We start from the raw sequence: 17,633 nt of genomic DNA on the forward strand, positions 1-17,633 counted from the left end.
GCCTGTCGCAACAGTTACCGTATGTTAAAAACGTTTGAATATTTTTACCTCCTGCTTTGATTTCTGAATACAGCTTGCTGTATCTTTAATGTCATTTAATTCTACATTGTTTGTTTTATTTTATGGATTACAGTTCGTGTCACATAGCTCCGGTAACCAGCAATAAAACGGTGAAAACGGTTGCTATTGATTGGTTGGGGTATCTAATTTGTTGGTCAGACCAAAAAAAAGTCAACCCCAGAAAATCTCATTAAGTTAAAAAAATTAAGCTAACGAGTATAATTTTTCTTTTCAATAGGGCTCGGAGAAAGTTTGAATAGGATAATTCGTAATGCATAAAATTCCCATTATCATCATGAGTAATTGCACGATGCTACCCGCTAATGGGAAAATCGTGCTGTATCTGCTCTCTGCGATCCAGTCCAGCATTATCCGGGTCGGGTATTTAGCTTGTATTCCATTTAACTCACATTAGCACCCGATTAAGATTCAAATGTGTCCTAAAATGTTTTCTGTCAGAAATAAAATTATTTAATTAAAGCATTACGTTCGTAGTAGGTAAAAGTTAGAGGAACCGAAGTATGAAAGAAAAATAATAACTTGTTATCTTATGTTTGCCTCGTTTGTTTTTAAAATATTTTTATCAGTTATTTTTGTTCGATTTTTTCCCGGAGCTTTTATTTGTGCCAGAACTTTTGATTAGATTTAACCCCAGATTCACAAGTACATTTTGAAGATCTTCTCCTTTTTACTTATCTTCGCTAATTTTATTGTGCTTTGTTCTTTGTTGTGCATTCAGAGTAAAATTGGAAAACACCCAAAATGGTATTAGCTTACCTTCAAATTGATAAGTCGCCGCGCACCCCCAACATTTGACCAAATGGTTTAGTTTTCTTTGAAAAGACGCAATTTAAAATCGTTTTTCTTCCCAAATCAGTCAACGTATCATTTTAGTAACTTTTTGTGACTCGAGCTGGTTCCTAATAATCTTTAGGCTTATTGGAGATGACTCTCGTTGCCCCCTGAATAGCCATGCGTTGCGTCCATACACATTGGTTGTAAAGTATGCTTATGTCCATTCTTTAGCTTTAATTTGCCATATCAATGTCTAGGCACTAAGAGGAAACTTAATAATATAGTTTTCTAGCTCTGAATAGTGTGTGGAACGTAGCGAACGAAATGTTTTCCACGTGCATTGGTATTTCCTTTGCACATACTAGTTAGCTTCGCAGGTTCTTTTTAATTTAATGTACCATGAACATGCTTGTCGTCCCAATGAGGGCAAGGGGAACAAAATAATGGAAAACAGAAACGAAGACCTCGAAGTAAACCATTTTTTTTAGTAATTTGACTGGCATTGCATTTTTCGTCGGCTTCTTCCCGATATGGGGAAACTTTCAGTGATGTACGAGGCACATTTCCTTTCTCCCGCCGGATCACTTGAAATCTTCGTATTGGTTCACCTCCGGAAGGCAGACCCCGGAAACGCAGGGAAATGGGCGTGCTACCTTCCTCTTACCTGCTCTTTCCTCTTACCCCCCACCTTCCGTAGGTATATATTTCACCACCCTTCATGCATGTGAAGTCAGCCATAAGTTAAGTTGCCAAGTAATTTATTTAATTCAACATTATAGTTATTTAATGTGGAGGGGGAGGGGAGAGTGAGAGTTTGTATATTCCCTGCCATAAGAATAATTGTATTTTTCTGATCATATATTCTTATTTCGACTCGATATTCTCTTTGTCAGGGACGATAGATTCCAAACAAACTAGTTTATTATTAAAAAAAGAGTTTTGTCAATATCCGGATTCAAGTGTTGTGAAGCATTGAGAGGCGTGAGCAATGAAAGTGGACATATTCTTTCACGCAGCCATAAAACTGTCATGTAAAACCCATTGTGTCCTACAATCACCATTGCTTCACATTAATATCAGAAATTTTTTCTCTTTCGAGAGAAATTCATCTATTCGAATGGCGAATATCAAGAAATACCTCGAATATCGTGGTATTTCTTGATATTCGCCATTTCTCCTTTCCCTTTGCTTTTCGAACTTATGTTAAGTTCCTGCCTAGTTTTTATACCGAAGCTCCTTTTTACCATTACACAATTGGGAAGATTTAAAAGATTTCTTAAACTTCAGTTTGATTGATGTAATTAAAATTGATTTTAAACTGGGGGTTTCGTCCATAACCGCCATAAAAATGTGAAGTTAGTTAAACGGTATTTTAATTCGACATCTTTGTAAAAAGACGCAGCAAACGTTCCACGCATATTTTTTTGATTTTGAAATACTTTTATGCGGAATTGGATTAGTTCTAATGATTTAGTCAGTCGGCTGTGTGATAAAATATATATTCACTCGGACAAACTTTTTAAGCTCTTTGAAATTATGATAAAAACATTTCCACCACATTATTGCCTTCCTTAGATAAGCATAACCTACTTTTCATAATTATCGCCTATGCAGTTCGAAAATACTGATTTTTTGTACCCTCTTCTCTGCCGACAGGTAGAAATCTAGATCTAATCTAACGGTAAATCTTACCAATAGGTGGTACCTAACATTACACCGTGACGGTTATGTAACCTCATTATCCTCCTTTCATTTTTCGATCTCTATCGAATTTTGTTTACTGAATTTTTTCACTCTTAACGCATGTGTAGTGCATTAGGTTTTATTCCTTTTTTTCGTCTTATTTTCGCCATTATGTTTCATACCGGTGACTTATGAGTAATTTAAAATCTGTCAAAGGAAAATATGTGAAAATGTTTGGAAAATAATTTAAAAAATTAAATAATTGCTTCGCGTTATCATTTTTGGCTGACGAAATACTGTCCAATAGAAGTAAGGCCTTTTACTGCTTCCTATTTAAATTTCCCATAGAAGTATAGTTGAAGATATTCTCTCTTAAGTGAAAAGTAAACTCTTGAAAATGGCTTATGGCTCATATTTTAACTCGGAAAATAAGCATGGTGTCCTTTTTTGACCATAAAAAAACAATGTATTTTTCTTTGAAAAATAAATTTTTCGTTTCTGCAAACCTGGAATCGGAAAAAAAATCTAATCGAAGTTCATCGGTCCGTGGGGAAGTAGAGGGTGCTAATGGCTTCGGGGGCCATCGTCATAGTTCGTGACGCAATTTATGGCTGTGACCTTTCCTCTTCCATTATCGTCCTCACCTCTTTCCTGAGAGACCTCACCTTTCGCTTTCCATTTCCCTGTGATCCCCGTTTCCCAACGATGCGCCAAACGGCTGCGCTCCCCCGACCCCCCCTGTGCCGCTGGAAGCTCCAGAGCCCGCCAACTCCTCCGGAAGGACCGCTCCCAATCTCTCCTCTGCTGCAACCCCCATTCCAGCCGCTCGCCGAATATCTGCCCTCTCTCCACGTCGCGATTTTTTCCGCATATCTCGCCGACTCCCGAATTCCCTCTCACCACGCGTGGAACCTCCTCCTTCCGCTTCCCGGGCTCCCATTTATTCATTTCCACTTGGCCAGGCCGCGTATTTCGCCGCGGGAATCTGCTCCCCATCCCCCACACCAACCCGCTCACGTCAACCTTCCTCCCCTTCTCCTGACTATCCCCTCCCGAGCCACTCTCCACTGCCCTATGCCGATAATGCTGCTCCGCGAACGGTTTTAGGGCACCAGTTTATTCGAAATCCGAGTTGCACTGGTCGTTCCGTTTGTAGTGCCTGTCGGAAAAGGCACCCGCTTGGTCTTATCAAAGTGATCGAGATGATAGAAGGTATTCTGACTGAGGCAAAAAAAGTATTTGGAGGAAGTGTTCGTACTATTCCTAGCACATCTGCTCCGAGTGAATTGCTTCATGCGATAGCAGTTTTATTCAGATTGGCTGACGTATTGGAAAAAAATCATTTGATACGATTACCAATAAATGCTAACCTTGGCAGTGTTGCCATTGTTGATAAATGCTGAAATTCTTTCCGTTAAACGGTTTGGTTTCCCACCATTACCATTAGCTGGCGTGCGATATTTATTTGCACGTTAATGCTCTAGCTGTTTGAGCACAAACTGAATGTGCGTTCCCTTAAATTCGCATTTTACCATATTTAATACTGTTTAATCCTACCGTAATTTGTCTTTTCCTAACCGCCATCCTCCTCCCTATCCTCCGTCTGTGCCTATATACCTCCAATATCAATAGATTAACCTGTCTCATTATCTCCTCAAGCAACTTTATTTTCAGCCCTTGCATGTGCCCATACTGTTTATTTCCTTCTCCTACCGCATTCCTTGCTTGAATCATTCGTATGACTCTCCAGGAATCCATCCATTCTACTATAATCCCAAATTTCGCAATCTTCCATTATTTAATTTGAAAAATAGTTGAATTTTTTATGTCAATCTGAACATTAAGATGTGCTATTTTTCGAATCTACCAGCAGAAGATGTAGAAAAGTGACGGGATAATTATTCAATCCCAAAGTGGAAGACGATTCTTGAAATCAATTATAAATCTATGAATACGCGGTGCCCAATTCTTCTCTTGGAGAGAGGCAGAATTACGAGCACAATCGTATTTCAGTGTCATTTGGACTGTGATGATTACTCTTTCCTTGCATTGCATTGGGCTTCAGTGTGTTGTGATCTAGTCGTATTGTCTTGGCACTTAATGCTCATTATCGCAGTGCATCCGAGGGCATTCCAACCCCCGCCTCATCCAACTCCCAGGCCGAGTACGCGTCGACTCTTGTAGCAATCGCTTCGCGCCACAATTGAAGTCTTTGAATCACTTATCCATGACGGTGGACTACTCTCAACGTTTTTCTTTCGCTCATTTTCTTCAGAAAATAGTGTTTTGTATCAATAAGTAAGATAGATTTTCGTCAAATACGAAACTCGCTCTACCAAGTAGTACTGCAATTGTCATTGTTATAAGAGGTAATTAAAATTTCTCACTACCGAACTCCTGCCTCAATTTGTCACCGACATGAATATAAGATTTGATTCGAAAATTTCTAATTCTTGTACTTAGTTCATGTCTCCTGTGTATTAATTTAGTAATATTCAGTTAGAGACATCGTGTTGTCATGCAGTGACGTACTGACAACGTAGAAAAGCGTTATCAATATCTGCATGGTACTTCGGAAGCCACCGCTTGGGCGTATGCCGAGAAACAATGCAGTAAATATTAAGCATGTGTAAAACTGTCTGAAAACTACCACTCAACATTTGGCAAATAATTTCCGAAGAGTCTTCAAACGAAATTATTTTGATGACTGAAATGACGAAGAGAAAAATAGACATTTAAAGGTTTTAAACATGTCTAAATATTACCCTTCCTACGGTAGAACGCTGAAGTTTGTATGTTTGAAAGCCCAGAGCATCTTCGAAAAATAAATTTTATTTAAATTAATGGAAGATATTTAGTCTCTACTTTTAAATTCTGGGGATGAGTTATTCCCACCGCAGTTTCTTCAACGATCAACTCAAATTATGAAGTTTATCACACAATATTTTTAGGAATCCAGCTCCAGTTGCAAGCGAACCATTGTGAGGTGGGTTTTTTTTGTATTTCTCAGTTCGAGGGTGTACTTGTGACCCACTTCTTTGCAATTAATGCCACCCCCAACCCTCCCACTCGAAGCTCCTGCTCAAAACATCCTCCGGGCATCTGGGGGACTCCCCACCCCCCGCCCGCCCCATTCGGCCCCCAGGCCGGGCACGCGCCGACCCTTGTAGCAATCGCTTCGCGTCACAATGCTCGCTCCGAAGGAAACACTTCCCTCCGCCCCACTCCGATGCAAGGGACAGATCCCCCCCTCCCCCCCACTGCCCTCACTTTTGCACTTGTCAAGAGTTTGAGCAGAAGTGGCGGGGAGGAGATTTCGAGAGGCCAGAGCGGGTAGTGGGTTGGGTGGGTGGAGGGGCGGCTTCCTCCTCCGAGAATCGCCCCTAATCGCCGTCATCCGCCTCCTTTCCCTCCCCTCCCCCCACCCGTGACTCCTCACCCCGGCAACACCCGTCGTTGGCAACATAGAGAACAATGCTCACTCTCTCTCGCGACCACTCCGGCCTCCTCTCTTCTCCGTGCACTCGAAAACGGAGTCATTTGCCTCCTCAGCGACCCCGTCCACCTCTTCGACTTTTTCCTTCCCACACCCCTTCCGTCCCTCTCCGTCAAACCCCCGGCATGCGTTCGACGACTCGAATTCGGGTCGAGGGGTCCTAAGCGCGGATTCAAGTGGGGGCGGCGTCGCCCCGAGGTGTAATTGCTAAAAGGGAAAGCAACGGTCTCTTGTAATCCTCGATGGCCCTTTTGAAATATGTATTTCCCGTTAGTGCTAATCGAGTCTGGCGTTGGGGGAGTCCCAATGCTTTGATGGGATTATGTAGGGTCGGAACTCATTCCTTTTTTTTCAATCGAGAGCCTTGAGTGGCATTGGGCTGAGGAGAGATTGTTGTGAGGGAATTTCTCAGCTGTTTATTGCGGCTCATTTCAAAGTGAAGCGAAATAACTTACGTCAGCACGTGGAGGTCTTCGGAGAAATTTTTTAATTTTTTCAAACAAGTAGTCCTTCGTAATAAGAAAAAATATCTGCATCAATTGCGAGTCCAAGTGTTGTAAGTCATGCCCATTTGCAGGGATGAGAAATTCCTGTTTCTGTTCTTACGTATATACGGTTGCAAAGTAATGATATTTTAATCGAATGACAGCAAGAAACTGACTCAAGTAAAAGAAAGAGTGTAAACATACAGGGTGCCGTCCGAAATTAATGCAATTGAATTTCCCGCGCCGCTCCTATTGGTCGGAGTGGAATCAAACCACTTGGAGTAGGTGGGGGAAACGTTAAGCTTTGCCGCAAAATCGGTCTCAGTGCTCTCCAAGCTGTGGAAGTGGAAGAATGTCAGTCATTTTAAACCTCTGCGCGGTGACTATGTTTCGAAAAAATGGAATCGACGATCGAGCAACGTTACGCAATCAATAAGTTTTGTGCTAAACTGAAAAAAATCTCTTGAGGTGGCTAACAAAATGATTCGTGAGACTTACGGGGACTCTGCTCTGTCCTACTCACAAGTTTCGAGGTGGCAAAATGTCTTTAAGGAGGGCGGGGAAGAGGATCACGACGAAAAACGAGTAACAACGAAATAACAAGTGCATAGCGAGGGAACAATGTTAAATACTTGTCAGTAACATCATTTGAAGGCAATTAAAACACTTCCCTTAGCCTGTTTTCCTACCTGTCAAACATATTTCGTTTCGTCTTTTTTTCTGCTATGCACACATACCTCATCCTACACAATATCACTTCCTCATAATTTTAGATCTTTGTATTTCACAATGTTTCCCTTTAGGAAGCCATGCTCCATTTCTTTTTTGTTTTAAAGATTAATGATTTTGACGCAGCTCTGAATTAAAAGGAAAGTTCCTACGAGTTATTCCCTGCGGAATACTTAAATAATCCCCTGATCAATATTTCGAGGGTTAGTATACGTGTTGTAGTTGCAGCTGTTTTAAAATATATTCTCACATCTTTTACAGTAGATTAGTAAATGTATCCCTATCTTGGCAACCGCAGGAACCATATACTCGTTTACTTTATTTGAAATAGACTTTATTTCCAGAAGTAAACGGATGCTATTTTATTTTTTGCTTAAAAATATTTGTATCTTTCATTTACCTGCTTCATATTTGGCTTCGCTTTTTCATTTCAACTGCCATGTGTCTTTGTATAAAAAGAGGCTCCTTCAATTTAAATGCTTTAAAGAAATTATCAACACCAAAAGCGGAGGAAATTCAGTTGTGTAATGCAGTAGCAAGGCAATTTTACTTTTAGAGTGTTTAAATGCCTTTCCTAGAGCATGAAGTCCTGGAAACGGTCATTAAAATTATCTTCAATGTTTTCTCATAGTGTCTTCAGGAAACCGTGTACCCTAATTTCCTAAATCATATTATTCTTAGAATTTTTAGGAAATAATTTTGCATCTGAGCTTGAACAATTGATGTACACTTTCATTGATTTTCGCCGATAAGGTTCGTTTTCGTAATTCCCACCTCCAACTTTCATTAAACGTGTCTCCATCATATTCTTCTAATATCACCTGGTGCAATATGTGCTTTCAAGGTCATGACAATTTTGTAAAGTCCGTGCCTTGCTGATGAAAGTTGGTTGCATCATTTGATCCTGAGAGAAAACAGCAAATATCTACGTGGGGATCCCCGGTGTCACAAACACCAAAAAAGTAGTAGATTTTACTGGGGAAGTTATGGTAGTATTATTTTCAGATATTCATGAAATTGTGTATAAGTATGTGGTATCAGAAAACAACTGTAAATGGAGCATACTATTGGGATGTACTGAATATTTTCAAAGGGCATATTGATCGTAAAATGCCACATTTGAAATCAACATACCAGATGCTGCACCACGATATCGCATGGCTGCTCATCGGAAATGTTGTGGCTGAATTTCACGCGAAAGTTAATGCTTAGTTTCTTCCTTATCCTCTCTAAAATCCAGACCTGACCCAATATTTATAATCTTCAGAAAGAGGCAGAGGCGAACTAAGCATTTTTCGACTTGCGATTGCGGCCGCTGTACCATTGCTGGACTAAAATCACAACCATTATTAGACCACACACACCTTTTATGTTTACGCAATGACATTGCACACTAAGCTAACTATATAATATAAAACTTTTCCTCAGGAAATTATACGAATGAAAAAGTAAGATTACTATTTATTTAACGGTCTTAGTGCATAGCTAGATGGGTTTCCTCCATTGCAGTAAGAGGGAACGCAAAACCTTCGACAAGGAACATATCCATTTTCACAAAAAATACACGAATTTTCACATTAATATCTTGATATTTTCCTTCGTTAAAAAATCTGCACTTAAAAGTAAATATCATGCGTATTTTCATGAATATATTTGCCTATAATACAGTGAATTTGAATTTCCTCATCGCTGATCCTCACGTGTAAGAATGGAGTAGGAATAAGGCGTGATGTATATTCGAGGGCTTCCGTCATGCCTAACATATCAGAGGTGTCTTCTGCGAAGTTCCTTGTATTTTCTATTCCTTGCACGTATGCTGTCTTACTGAGTTGCGACGTAAATTCACTAGCGCTGATGGTTGAATTAGACTTTGGACGGTGGTGGTAAAATAGGGGTGTGGATGTTCGGTGGTTAGTTGGTTTGGCTTTTCTCATTGCGATTAGTTTAAATCCAGGTCAATCCGTTCCCTCTCAGCTTTGCCCGAATTATGTGACGGATTTAGGCTCTTTCAGAGAAACCACATTTGGCCCAGAGGCCCATTTGACCGAGGTATTCCCACATTGTGGTCTACCACTATATTTTTAATGTCTCTATAGATAAGTTTTCGTTGACTGGCTTTTAACGCCATTGCTAATTATCTCGTGGTAGTCTGAGGGGAGGTGACCGACACCTGGGGATATTTGCTACGTTAGGGATGGATTAGAAAGAATGAAGGGTGGAGAGAAACCCGGCGTCAGGATTGGCCTACTCTTAACGATAGGTGCCAAGAGATTCGCAGTTTAACGTCCCATCCGGCGGACGGCTTACTCAAAGTGCTCTCCGCAAAGCACCTCAAGTAGGGATACCACTGAAAAATATGTGCCATCCGGGATTCGAACCCGAACTCGAATCCAGGATTCGAACCTGAACCCTCTGGGTGGGAAGCCAGTGCGTTAGCCACCGCACTATACCGATCCCATTGCACGTAATTATCTGATATTTGCCTTTTTGTTGGATTTTTTAAAGGTAGGGTAGTCGAATCACCCTTGAGATATCTCCAATCGTCCACCTCGTGCCATAACTGTGAGATCTACACATATATGACACGACCAAAAGTGACCCCTCAAAATTTGTAATTGCCCCCAGATCATGTATACGTATTTCGCAACTCTATCTTAGTGGACCCAACGACAACCTGTAACTCCTGTGCCTGGAAAATTGCAAAGTACTGTTCAAATTTGTAAAATTAAAAAAAGGGTATTTTAAACAAATTCAAAGAAACTGCGGGAAATGTCGCGGTAGTGTCTTTTACGGAGTCATCCTCTAATGCGCATTACTATGCAACAATTTCAAAGTGTAAAAATCATTCGCCTTGACGGGGATTCGAACAATTCCGCAATGTAAGAAGTGTCTGGGTAGTTAAACTGGCTAAAGCACTCAGTCGGGCATTAAGAAATCTGGATTTGAATCTAGGTGAAAGAGGTTGCTATAAACACGATGCCCCGATGCAAACAGTTCCTCATCGTGAACCCAAACAAAAAACGGGTGTGATATTCCTCATTGATAAGTAGGAAAAATATTAACTACGCATTCGCGCCTTTGGGATTACTAGAGGCGCGTGTCCGCCACAGCTAAACTTCAGTGTTGGATGAATCTTCAAATTTAAACGGATTTGAAAGATCTCTTTGATATTTTAAGGAAAAATGTTTTTTTATGGTATTTGATGGAGCATTTGACAAATTGAATTATTTTGTGGCATACTGCACGGCATGTTCAGCTATAACCTTCCCCAGTAGATGACGCAAGGATGCATCACTGAGCTGTCATCAAGATTTACTAATATTTATATACGGTTGCTCTTCTCGACTTGAATATTCTATACCTGCAATTGATGAATAATTCTCAATAATAAACGTCATTGATCAAACAAGCAGACAACCGAAAACTACGTACCGAGCGGGGCCATGTCACTGTGGTCGGGCACGCGGATGGCGGTTCGCCATCCGTGAACCCTCTGCCGACCAATAGAGTGATGCACGACAGGAACTATCGGTTCGGGTCTTGAACCCATTTCCAAGAAGGGGCGCTGGTGGTGATAAAATCCGCTCCTCTCTTCGCCGGGCGGCAGGGGAGGCATAGAGGCAGACCCCTGTGGTCAAGCCCGATAAAGGCAAGGAAATGGAGGGGACGTCCTAATGCCCCGACAGTGACCATTTACTTCCTAAGCGGGGTAAGATACACACGGTGTTGCGACTTGCCCTTCTTGCATTGGCACACCTGAATCTGCTCCCCCTTAACGCGACGAGGAGGGGTGTCCCAGGCATTAACAGGAAGTGCTGAGTGGCTGATGACCCTCCCACACGTGGACCAGGAGGTACGAAGTACCAGAAATGCTTACCACGACCCTGCCAAGTGCGGGTGAATAAGAAATTAGGTGACCTCACGGGACTCAGATCCGATCTGGTGATCACCGAGGTCCCAGGCGGGTCGGTCAACGTCGTGGACGTCACCATCCCATTTGAAAACAGGATTGAATCATTCAATGCGGCGAGACTGGCAAAAGTGGTAAAATGCTCTACCGTTGCAGAGTGGCTGCAGGCACTGACAGGGTACACGAAAACGATATCGCTGATGCGATGGTGGTTGGATCACGGATTGGATGGGGCCCAGAGAACGATAGGGTGTTGCACCAATTACATATCCGCAATGGCCGCATATGGTTTCTCCATCACAAAATAGTGTCCGCCGCAAAAAAGTGGTCGCGTGGTTTACACACAACATGTCCCTAGGAAGGAGAAGTGCGAGTAGCTGCCATTGAGATGCTATATTTATGAAATTTTTTGTTGTTTGTTGCCCTGAATATTCTGCACCATGTGAAAAGAAGTTGTTAAGGATATTTCTTAGCTGCCATCTTCGGGCAAAATTGTAGCGATGTAATTTATTAATAATGAAGAATTTCCATATTGAAAAAAGAACGCCTCGTCTTCTTTGTTTGTAAATATGTACTCATATTGATTTCAATTGCTTCCGGTGTGCTTAATTGATTGCATTTGTCTTGTGGTATATCACCCGTGTGTATGTTTGTTTTGTACGGAAATTACATGGAGGAATACTTTGGAATAAATAAATAAATGAATGAAGCAGAGTAGCAGGGCCCTGAAGTAATGGACTCCCTTTCTTCTCTTCCAGGGCCGTGGTGGATGTCTTGCTGTCTGCCGGAATGGACGTGAACGCCCGGACGGCGGCGGGCACGGCGCTTCATGAGGCGGCCCTCTGCGGCAAGACGGACTGCGTGCGTGCACTCCTCGAGTCGGGCGTCGATCTCTCCGCCCGGGACTCCGGGGGCCACACCGTCCTGGATGTCTTGGGACAGTTCCCCACCCACGTCACCCACGACATCATGGAGATCATCCAGGGTGAGGAAAGCGGGACAACCCCCACGCCTAATGCAATATAATAGACTTAGGATAATAAAAAAACTCACCGCTGCACTCACAGGACACCCCCTTTGGCACTGGCACAATCCCATTTAATCACATTAATTCTTTAAAACATGAGACTCGCACGAAGTAATGCGTAAAAAAATACTCATATGTCGACGGATAGAGCCAAGTTCAAAGGGTCAATCTAACTCACCTGCGTGACATAATTTCTGTGGCCTTATTTGACGACGGGAAAAACTGGTAATATTGCTGAGAATGTTGGATATTGACCTTGGTGAAAATTTTTCTCTGGCCAACAATAGTTTTTCCAATCGCGGAGATGCAATAGCACGGTAGGTAATTCGTTGTAATACATAAATATGAAAACCCACACATTTATGCATGACCGACTGGATGTAAGAGCTAAGATGTAAGTACGCCTGTTCTCGTTAGGCTCACGTGTGCTTAGTATTCTCGGGGTTATAAAAAAAACGCTAGGGTTCAAATCCTGGAAAGGCGAAAACTTCTATGTTGTCAAAGATTTCTCCCCGATTTCACTTTAATTGGAAAGGGAACGTATCAGTATAGTATTTACCCGGAGAAAATATTTGTTTTGCACACGTGATCGTTTGCACACACTTATGTTTTTTCCAGGAGATGAATGTTATTTTACAGTGTGTGGGTTTACATATAAACTTCTTTGTTTTTCGCAGCCCCTCCGTTGGGTTCTTGAGCCGTAAACTGATTCATTCCATGCAGAATGTCGAATCATGTCAATATTTCTTTCTCATAGATTATCCACTTGCTTTTAGAACATCATTTAGACTGCAAGTTACATAGGTTTCGTTTCAACCTGGCATTCCCTTTAAGATTTGCTTAGGCTCTCTCTCACCTTATGAAAAACGCTTTGATTTGCTGGATCATACTTTTCTGTCCTATTTTGGCTTCTACTTGACTCATTGGCGCGCTGAAGCATGTGATTATTGTGCTATGATTCGAAATCTCTGCTTTGTTTTGGAATGGCTTGGAGTTTTTTCTATGCTAGTTAAAATAATGAGTGAGGCGTCTTTGAATCAACATTGCTTATCACTGAGTGGCTTAAGAACGTCTTCTCCAGTACCACTTTAACTGAAAGCTAAACTCAAACTTCAAACGTAATTAAAGGCCGTACAAAATTCCATTTCATCAAGAGCACACGTTATAGAGTCACTCAGTGAAATTTAGTGGTGCTAAAAAGCCTGTGAATGCACCTTCTTCAGTCTTTATTTTGCTTAAACACTAATATAATAAAACCTAATCCGATAACTGATACTATTAAACATTAACTGACGTAAATTTTTCCAGCTAAATTGCTCGTAAAGCAAATTTCTCTAACAAAAGTATGCTGAAACAACTTCTACTGCTTAATACTCGACACCATTTAATTACACGCAATCATTGATGCTTAAATTGATAATCTTGTAGATAACTCTTATCGCTTCTGTCATGTAAACTCCGCACCACCCTGCACAGTTATAATTTGAAATGTAAATGCATTCTTAAGGTGGAAAATGTTTTCTTTTGTTTAGCATAATAGCTGATGCATTTGATAAACTTGACGGCTCAAGTAAACGAATGAAAGGACGCATATATGCTATCTTGGTGTGAGAACCTCGTAATTTAACTTGTACATCAATAATGTTGTCATTTATGTTAAATCAATCCTGAAAATACTGATAATAATGAATAATAATAATAATTTTAAGGTAAAACTTATGTCATGATAACGATTAATTTTCATTTAATGCGTAACTCATAATGTGGTCTCACCTCTAAACATTAAAGTAAAGCCCAGATTGCGTTCAATAATTCTATCCTTAATTACTTGCTCTTCTAAGCATGGTCGTGCACTAATTAAATAAGTATGTGAATGTACTTTGTTCACCGGACGTTGGCACCTGCCGCAAGGCGAACGTTTATTTCATTTTTCTTCACTTTGGACGAATCTCAAAACATGCCCTGTGCCACGGAATTACCTGGAAGAGCGTGTCGCGAGAGAAAAATCAGCGATGAAGTCTTGAACGGAATTGTTTCCGTAGTTCAAAGAAGAGGGACTGCCAACTTGTCAAGTGAACAGGGTACATATCTTTGGATGTTTCGTGCGTGACCCATATATCATTTCTCTCTTTCTTTCTCTCTTTCTTTAACGTGATTTCTCTCTCATTGATCTCCCCCCCAAAAACAAAACATGAGCACGTGGTGCTCTGTATTTTCTCTGTGTGTCCATGCCTGAACCCTGTCCGACCTGGACCCTTTGTAGGCCTTCGCAGTGCCTGCGTGCGTCGTCTTGAGATCACATTGCTGTCCCCACCCCCAGGTTACAGGGACCGTCCCCGTTCGCCCCCCGGTGGCCCTCGCCCCGCCGCCGAAGGGGGCGAGGGCGGCGGCCGGGGCGGCGGGTGGCGGAAGGGCGAGCACCGGCGGAGGGAGCACCGCCTGCACCGGGCGGCGGAGGGCGGAGGTGGCGGCGGCGGGGGGGGCGGTGGAGGCGGAGGAGTGGACGCGGAGGACAAGGAGAACGCCGACCCGCTCCCCCCCATCCCCACCCTCGGCAGTCCCTACGAGAACGTCCGGCTGACGCCCAAGGGCGGGCGGGAGGCTGACGACGACGAGGAAGAAGTGGTGGTGGTGGAGGGTGAGGAGGAGGGCGGGGAGGATGAGGATGAGGAGGAGGGGGCTCCCGTGTGCCGCGGCGGCGACGAGGACTCCTCGCCCGGCCACTCTCCGTCCGCTCGGTGGCGCTACTACGAGGAGGGGTGCGGCGGGCGGCACAGGCAGCACCGGCCGCAGCCGGGGGGCGGGGGACGGCAGCGGCGAGGCACCAGGGAGCAGGGGCCGCCGCCCCCCGACGGAGACGGAAGGGCGTCGGCCGCCTCCACCGCCTCCGCGTTAGTATTACCCTCCGCCCACTTCAGGGGGCCACTGAAACCCTTAATGGAATCCGAAAATGGGAATTCTGTGGAAGCAAATTGTTAATTTTCAGAAACCGTGGAAATCCATTGAAAAAAATGTAAACTGTTCAATTTTTTGGCTGAAATTCACAGTGCTTATAGCTTAAACTAAGAATCTAAAAAATACGTCAATTTACAATATGTATCAACTTATTTAAATACTTCCTGGAGAGTGTTATTTTCTTAATCATCAGAGGTTTATCATTGAACATGTCAGTTAATATTTTAACAAAAATCAAACTTTATAGAATCCACGTGTTAGTTTTTATCAACCGAGGTTCCAGTGTAGTTATTTTGTAGTGAAACTACTTCACCTTGAAAAATGACTATATCTATTCGTAATTTGGGTCGGCAAATTATTAAGTTTTGGTCGATTGTTCTAAATTCTTCTCCATGTAAATATTTCAGATGTCTTCATAGTTACACGAGGTGAAGCTAGCGATTCGACGCTCTATAGTTTACCTCATACGTTAAAAATTTGTGTTATCAGGAATGGAAATAGTGCTTTTCATATATTGACCATGAGTCATGATTTCTCTATTATCCTTCCTTCTTCTGTTTTTGACCATCCCTCTTGCAGTGGATGAGATAGATCCCGAGCGCCATCTCTTGGACAAAGAATCTAGGCCCACACAAAAGTTCATTGACTGCCCAAGCGGGCAAGTATAAACCGTCCCGGTGAGTGAAGTCCCACCTTTACCGGTTATTGTACATAAGAAACGCATGGCATTGAAGAAAGAAACATGGCTGAGGTGGAAGTGTGGTTTGCGAGAAAGTGAAACTTAAAACTAGGAATAAAATAAATGGAAGCGGAGGCGAGGGTCGCCCATTTCCCACCGCGGGAAATTACACTTGGGCTTGAGGAAGCGGGTGACAGCAAGACCGTGAAGCGGATAAAATAATACTAAAATAACTTGGAGGACGGAGGAAGGGCACTTAAATGCATAAACTCTTCGCGGATTTTAGTGATGGGTTAAGACTGGTAGCTAATTTGGAGGAGCATTGGCCCGGCAAGTCGAAGGTCCGTGGATCATCTCCCGATCGAGGAAACTTTTTCTGCTTGAGATCCTAACCCTTCCACCTTTACCACTGACCTTAAATTAGTCCGTTATGTGTTTTTCAATCCCTTGCCCCTGTTTTTATATCCGTACCAACTCTCATTAGGACAGGGAAACTGTGTTCTTAGTCTTGTAAATGATTGAGAGGTAACATAACACGTTCGTTATTATTTGCCTATTCCTTGAAGTATTCTAGGAATCCCGGCGTGAAGTTGTGTGTAGCCTTTTTTATATTAATGCATGCATGATGAGATTGAGTGAACGTGAATGACGCACTTTCGTGACCCTTTCCATCCATCCCTACCCCGCCATTTCCATCCCCTTTCTCTTTACCTTCCCCCCACCTCATTCTCCGCCCCTTCGTGCTCCCTGCCGTTGTTTCTTAAACGTTGGCTGCCGCGAGGACTTTCCATCCGCGCGGCGGATTCTACTACGGGAGACCCAGCTTTCGTTTTTTTTTTCTCCGGGGGAAAACAGTGGGGAGCGGAGTTTGGAAATGTGGCACCCCTCTCGCAGCCGCGGCGCGTGGGTTAACTGGGCAAACTTCGGCGCGTTTCATTACCCGCAGCAGTCATCGCTGTCGAGACGACGACGTGTCTCTCCCGGGTGTGAGGCGGGAGGGAGGGTGACTTTGGAATGGGGGTGGGTTGTGGAATTCTGGTGGTGTAGGGAGATATTTGGCGAGAGAGGTGGGTCGGTGTAGGTAGGAGGAGATGGAGGCCGGAAAAAGGGTTGATGAGGACCGTATTATTATGGGGAGGGGGGGGGTCGGACGTGAGCTAAAGGGTGGAAATAAGGGAAAAGTTTCACCCAGAATGCGCTGAATAATGCATGGATTGAAAGGGTGTGGGGTTGAAGTTTTGTGGGTGAGAAGGTTATATGGAATGCGGTCGGGCCGTGTGGCCGAAGTAGCTGTGTTCCTGACTTTGGGGGAGGTTGGAACGTTCGTTCTGGAATGTTCGGTCGAAGCTTTTTCCATGCTCCTTTAAAAAGACAGTTCTCGCGGCACAGCCCCCCACTTGGAGGCCGTGTCTGGCGAACTCTCTTTTAAAGGCTCGGTTGAAATTCGGATTTTCGTGAAGTTGTCTTACAACTTCACCGCCTCTGAATCCTTATCGAACTAATGCGCTGGATGGAACGAAGAAAATTACTTCGCCAAGAAGTGGTAAAATCGCAGTTTGTTATTGAGGCGATATTATTTTTCTATTTACTATTTTTATCCCTCTGGATTAGAAGATGGATTTATTTTTGTTTGACGACCGCGTAAAGACATAATCAATGTGAAGCAGAGGAGGGTCGGATGGAGGAACTTCTGAGGTATATAGTCAAATGAATTATCCAGTCTGCAATCTTAGATTTGAATTTGGATGCCGGAAAGGAGAGCACTTTTCTCATACTTCAAATAGGTGTTACACTGCTGCGAAACATCAGCTATG

At 42.9% G+C, this 17,633-nt stretch overlaps 1 protein-coding gene across 1 annotated transcript in view; it reads left to right on the forward strand.

Annotated features, from left to right (window-relative positions):
* The window catches only part of LOC139697963 (ankyrin repeat and SAM domain-containing protein 1A-like), a 249,524-nt gene that overhangs the window by 148,541 nt on the left and 83,350 nt on the right, over nt 1-17,633 (forward strand). Inside the window, exons 6-8 of the mRNA XM_071596819.1 lie at nt 11,917-12,143; nt 14,449-14,816; nt 14,943-15,076. Coding sequence (XP_071452920.1) covers nt 11,917-12,143; nt 14,449-14,816; nt 14,943-15,076 — 729 coding nt within the window. The remainder of the gene's footprint in view (nt 1-11,916; nt 12,144-14,448; nt 14,817-14,942; nt 15,077-17,633) is intronic.

Source organism: Hetaerina americana, unplaced genomic scaffold, assembly GCF_022747635.1.
Source record: "Hetaerina americana unplaced genomic scaffold, ioHetAmer1.1.p SCAF_8, whole genome shotgun sequence".
Taxonomy (NCBI): domain Eukaryota; kingdom Metazoa; phylum Arthropoda; class Insecta; order Odonata; family Calopterygidae; genus Hetaerina; species Hetaerina americana.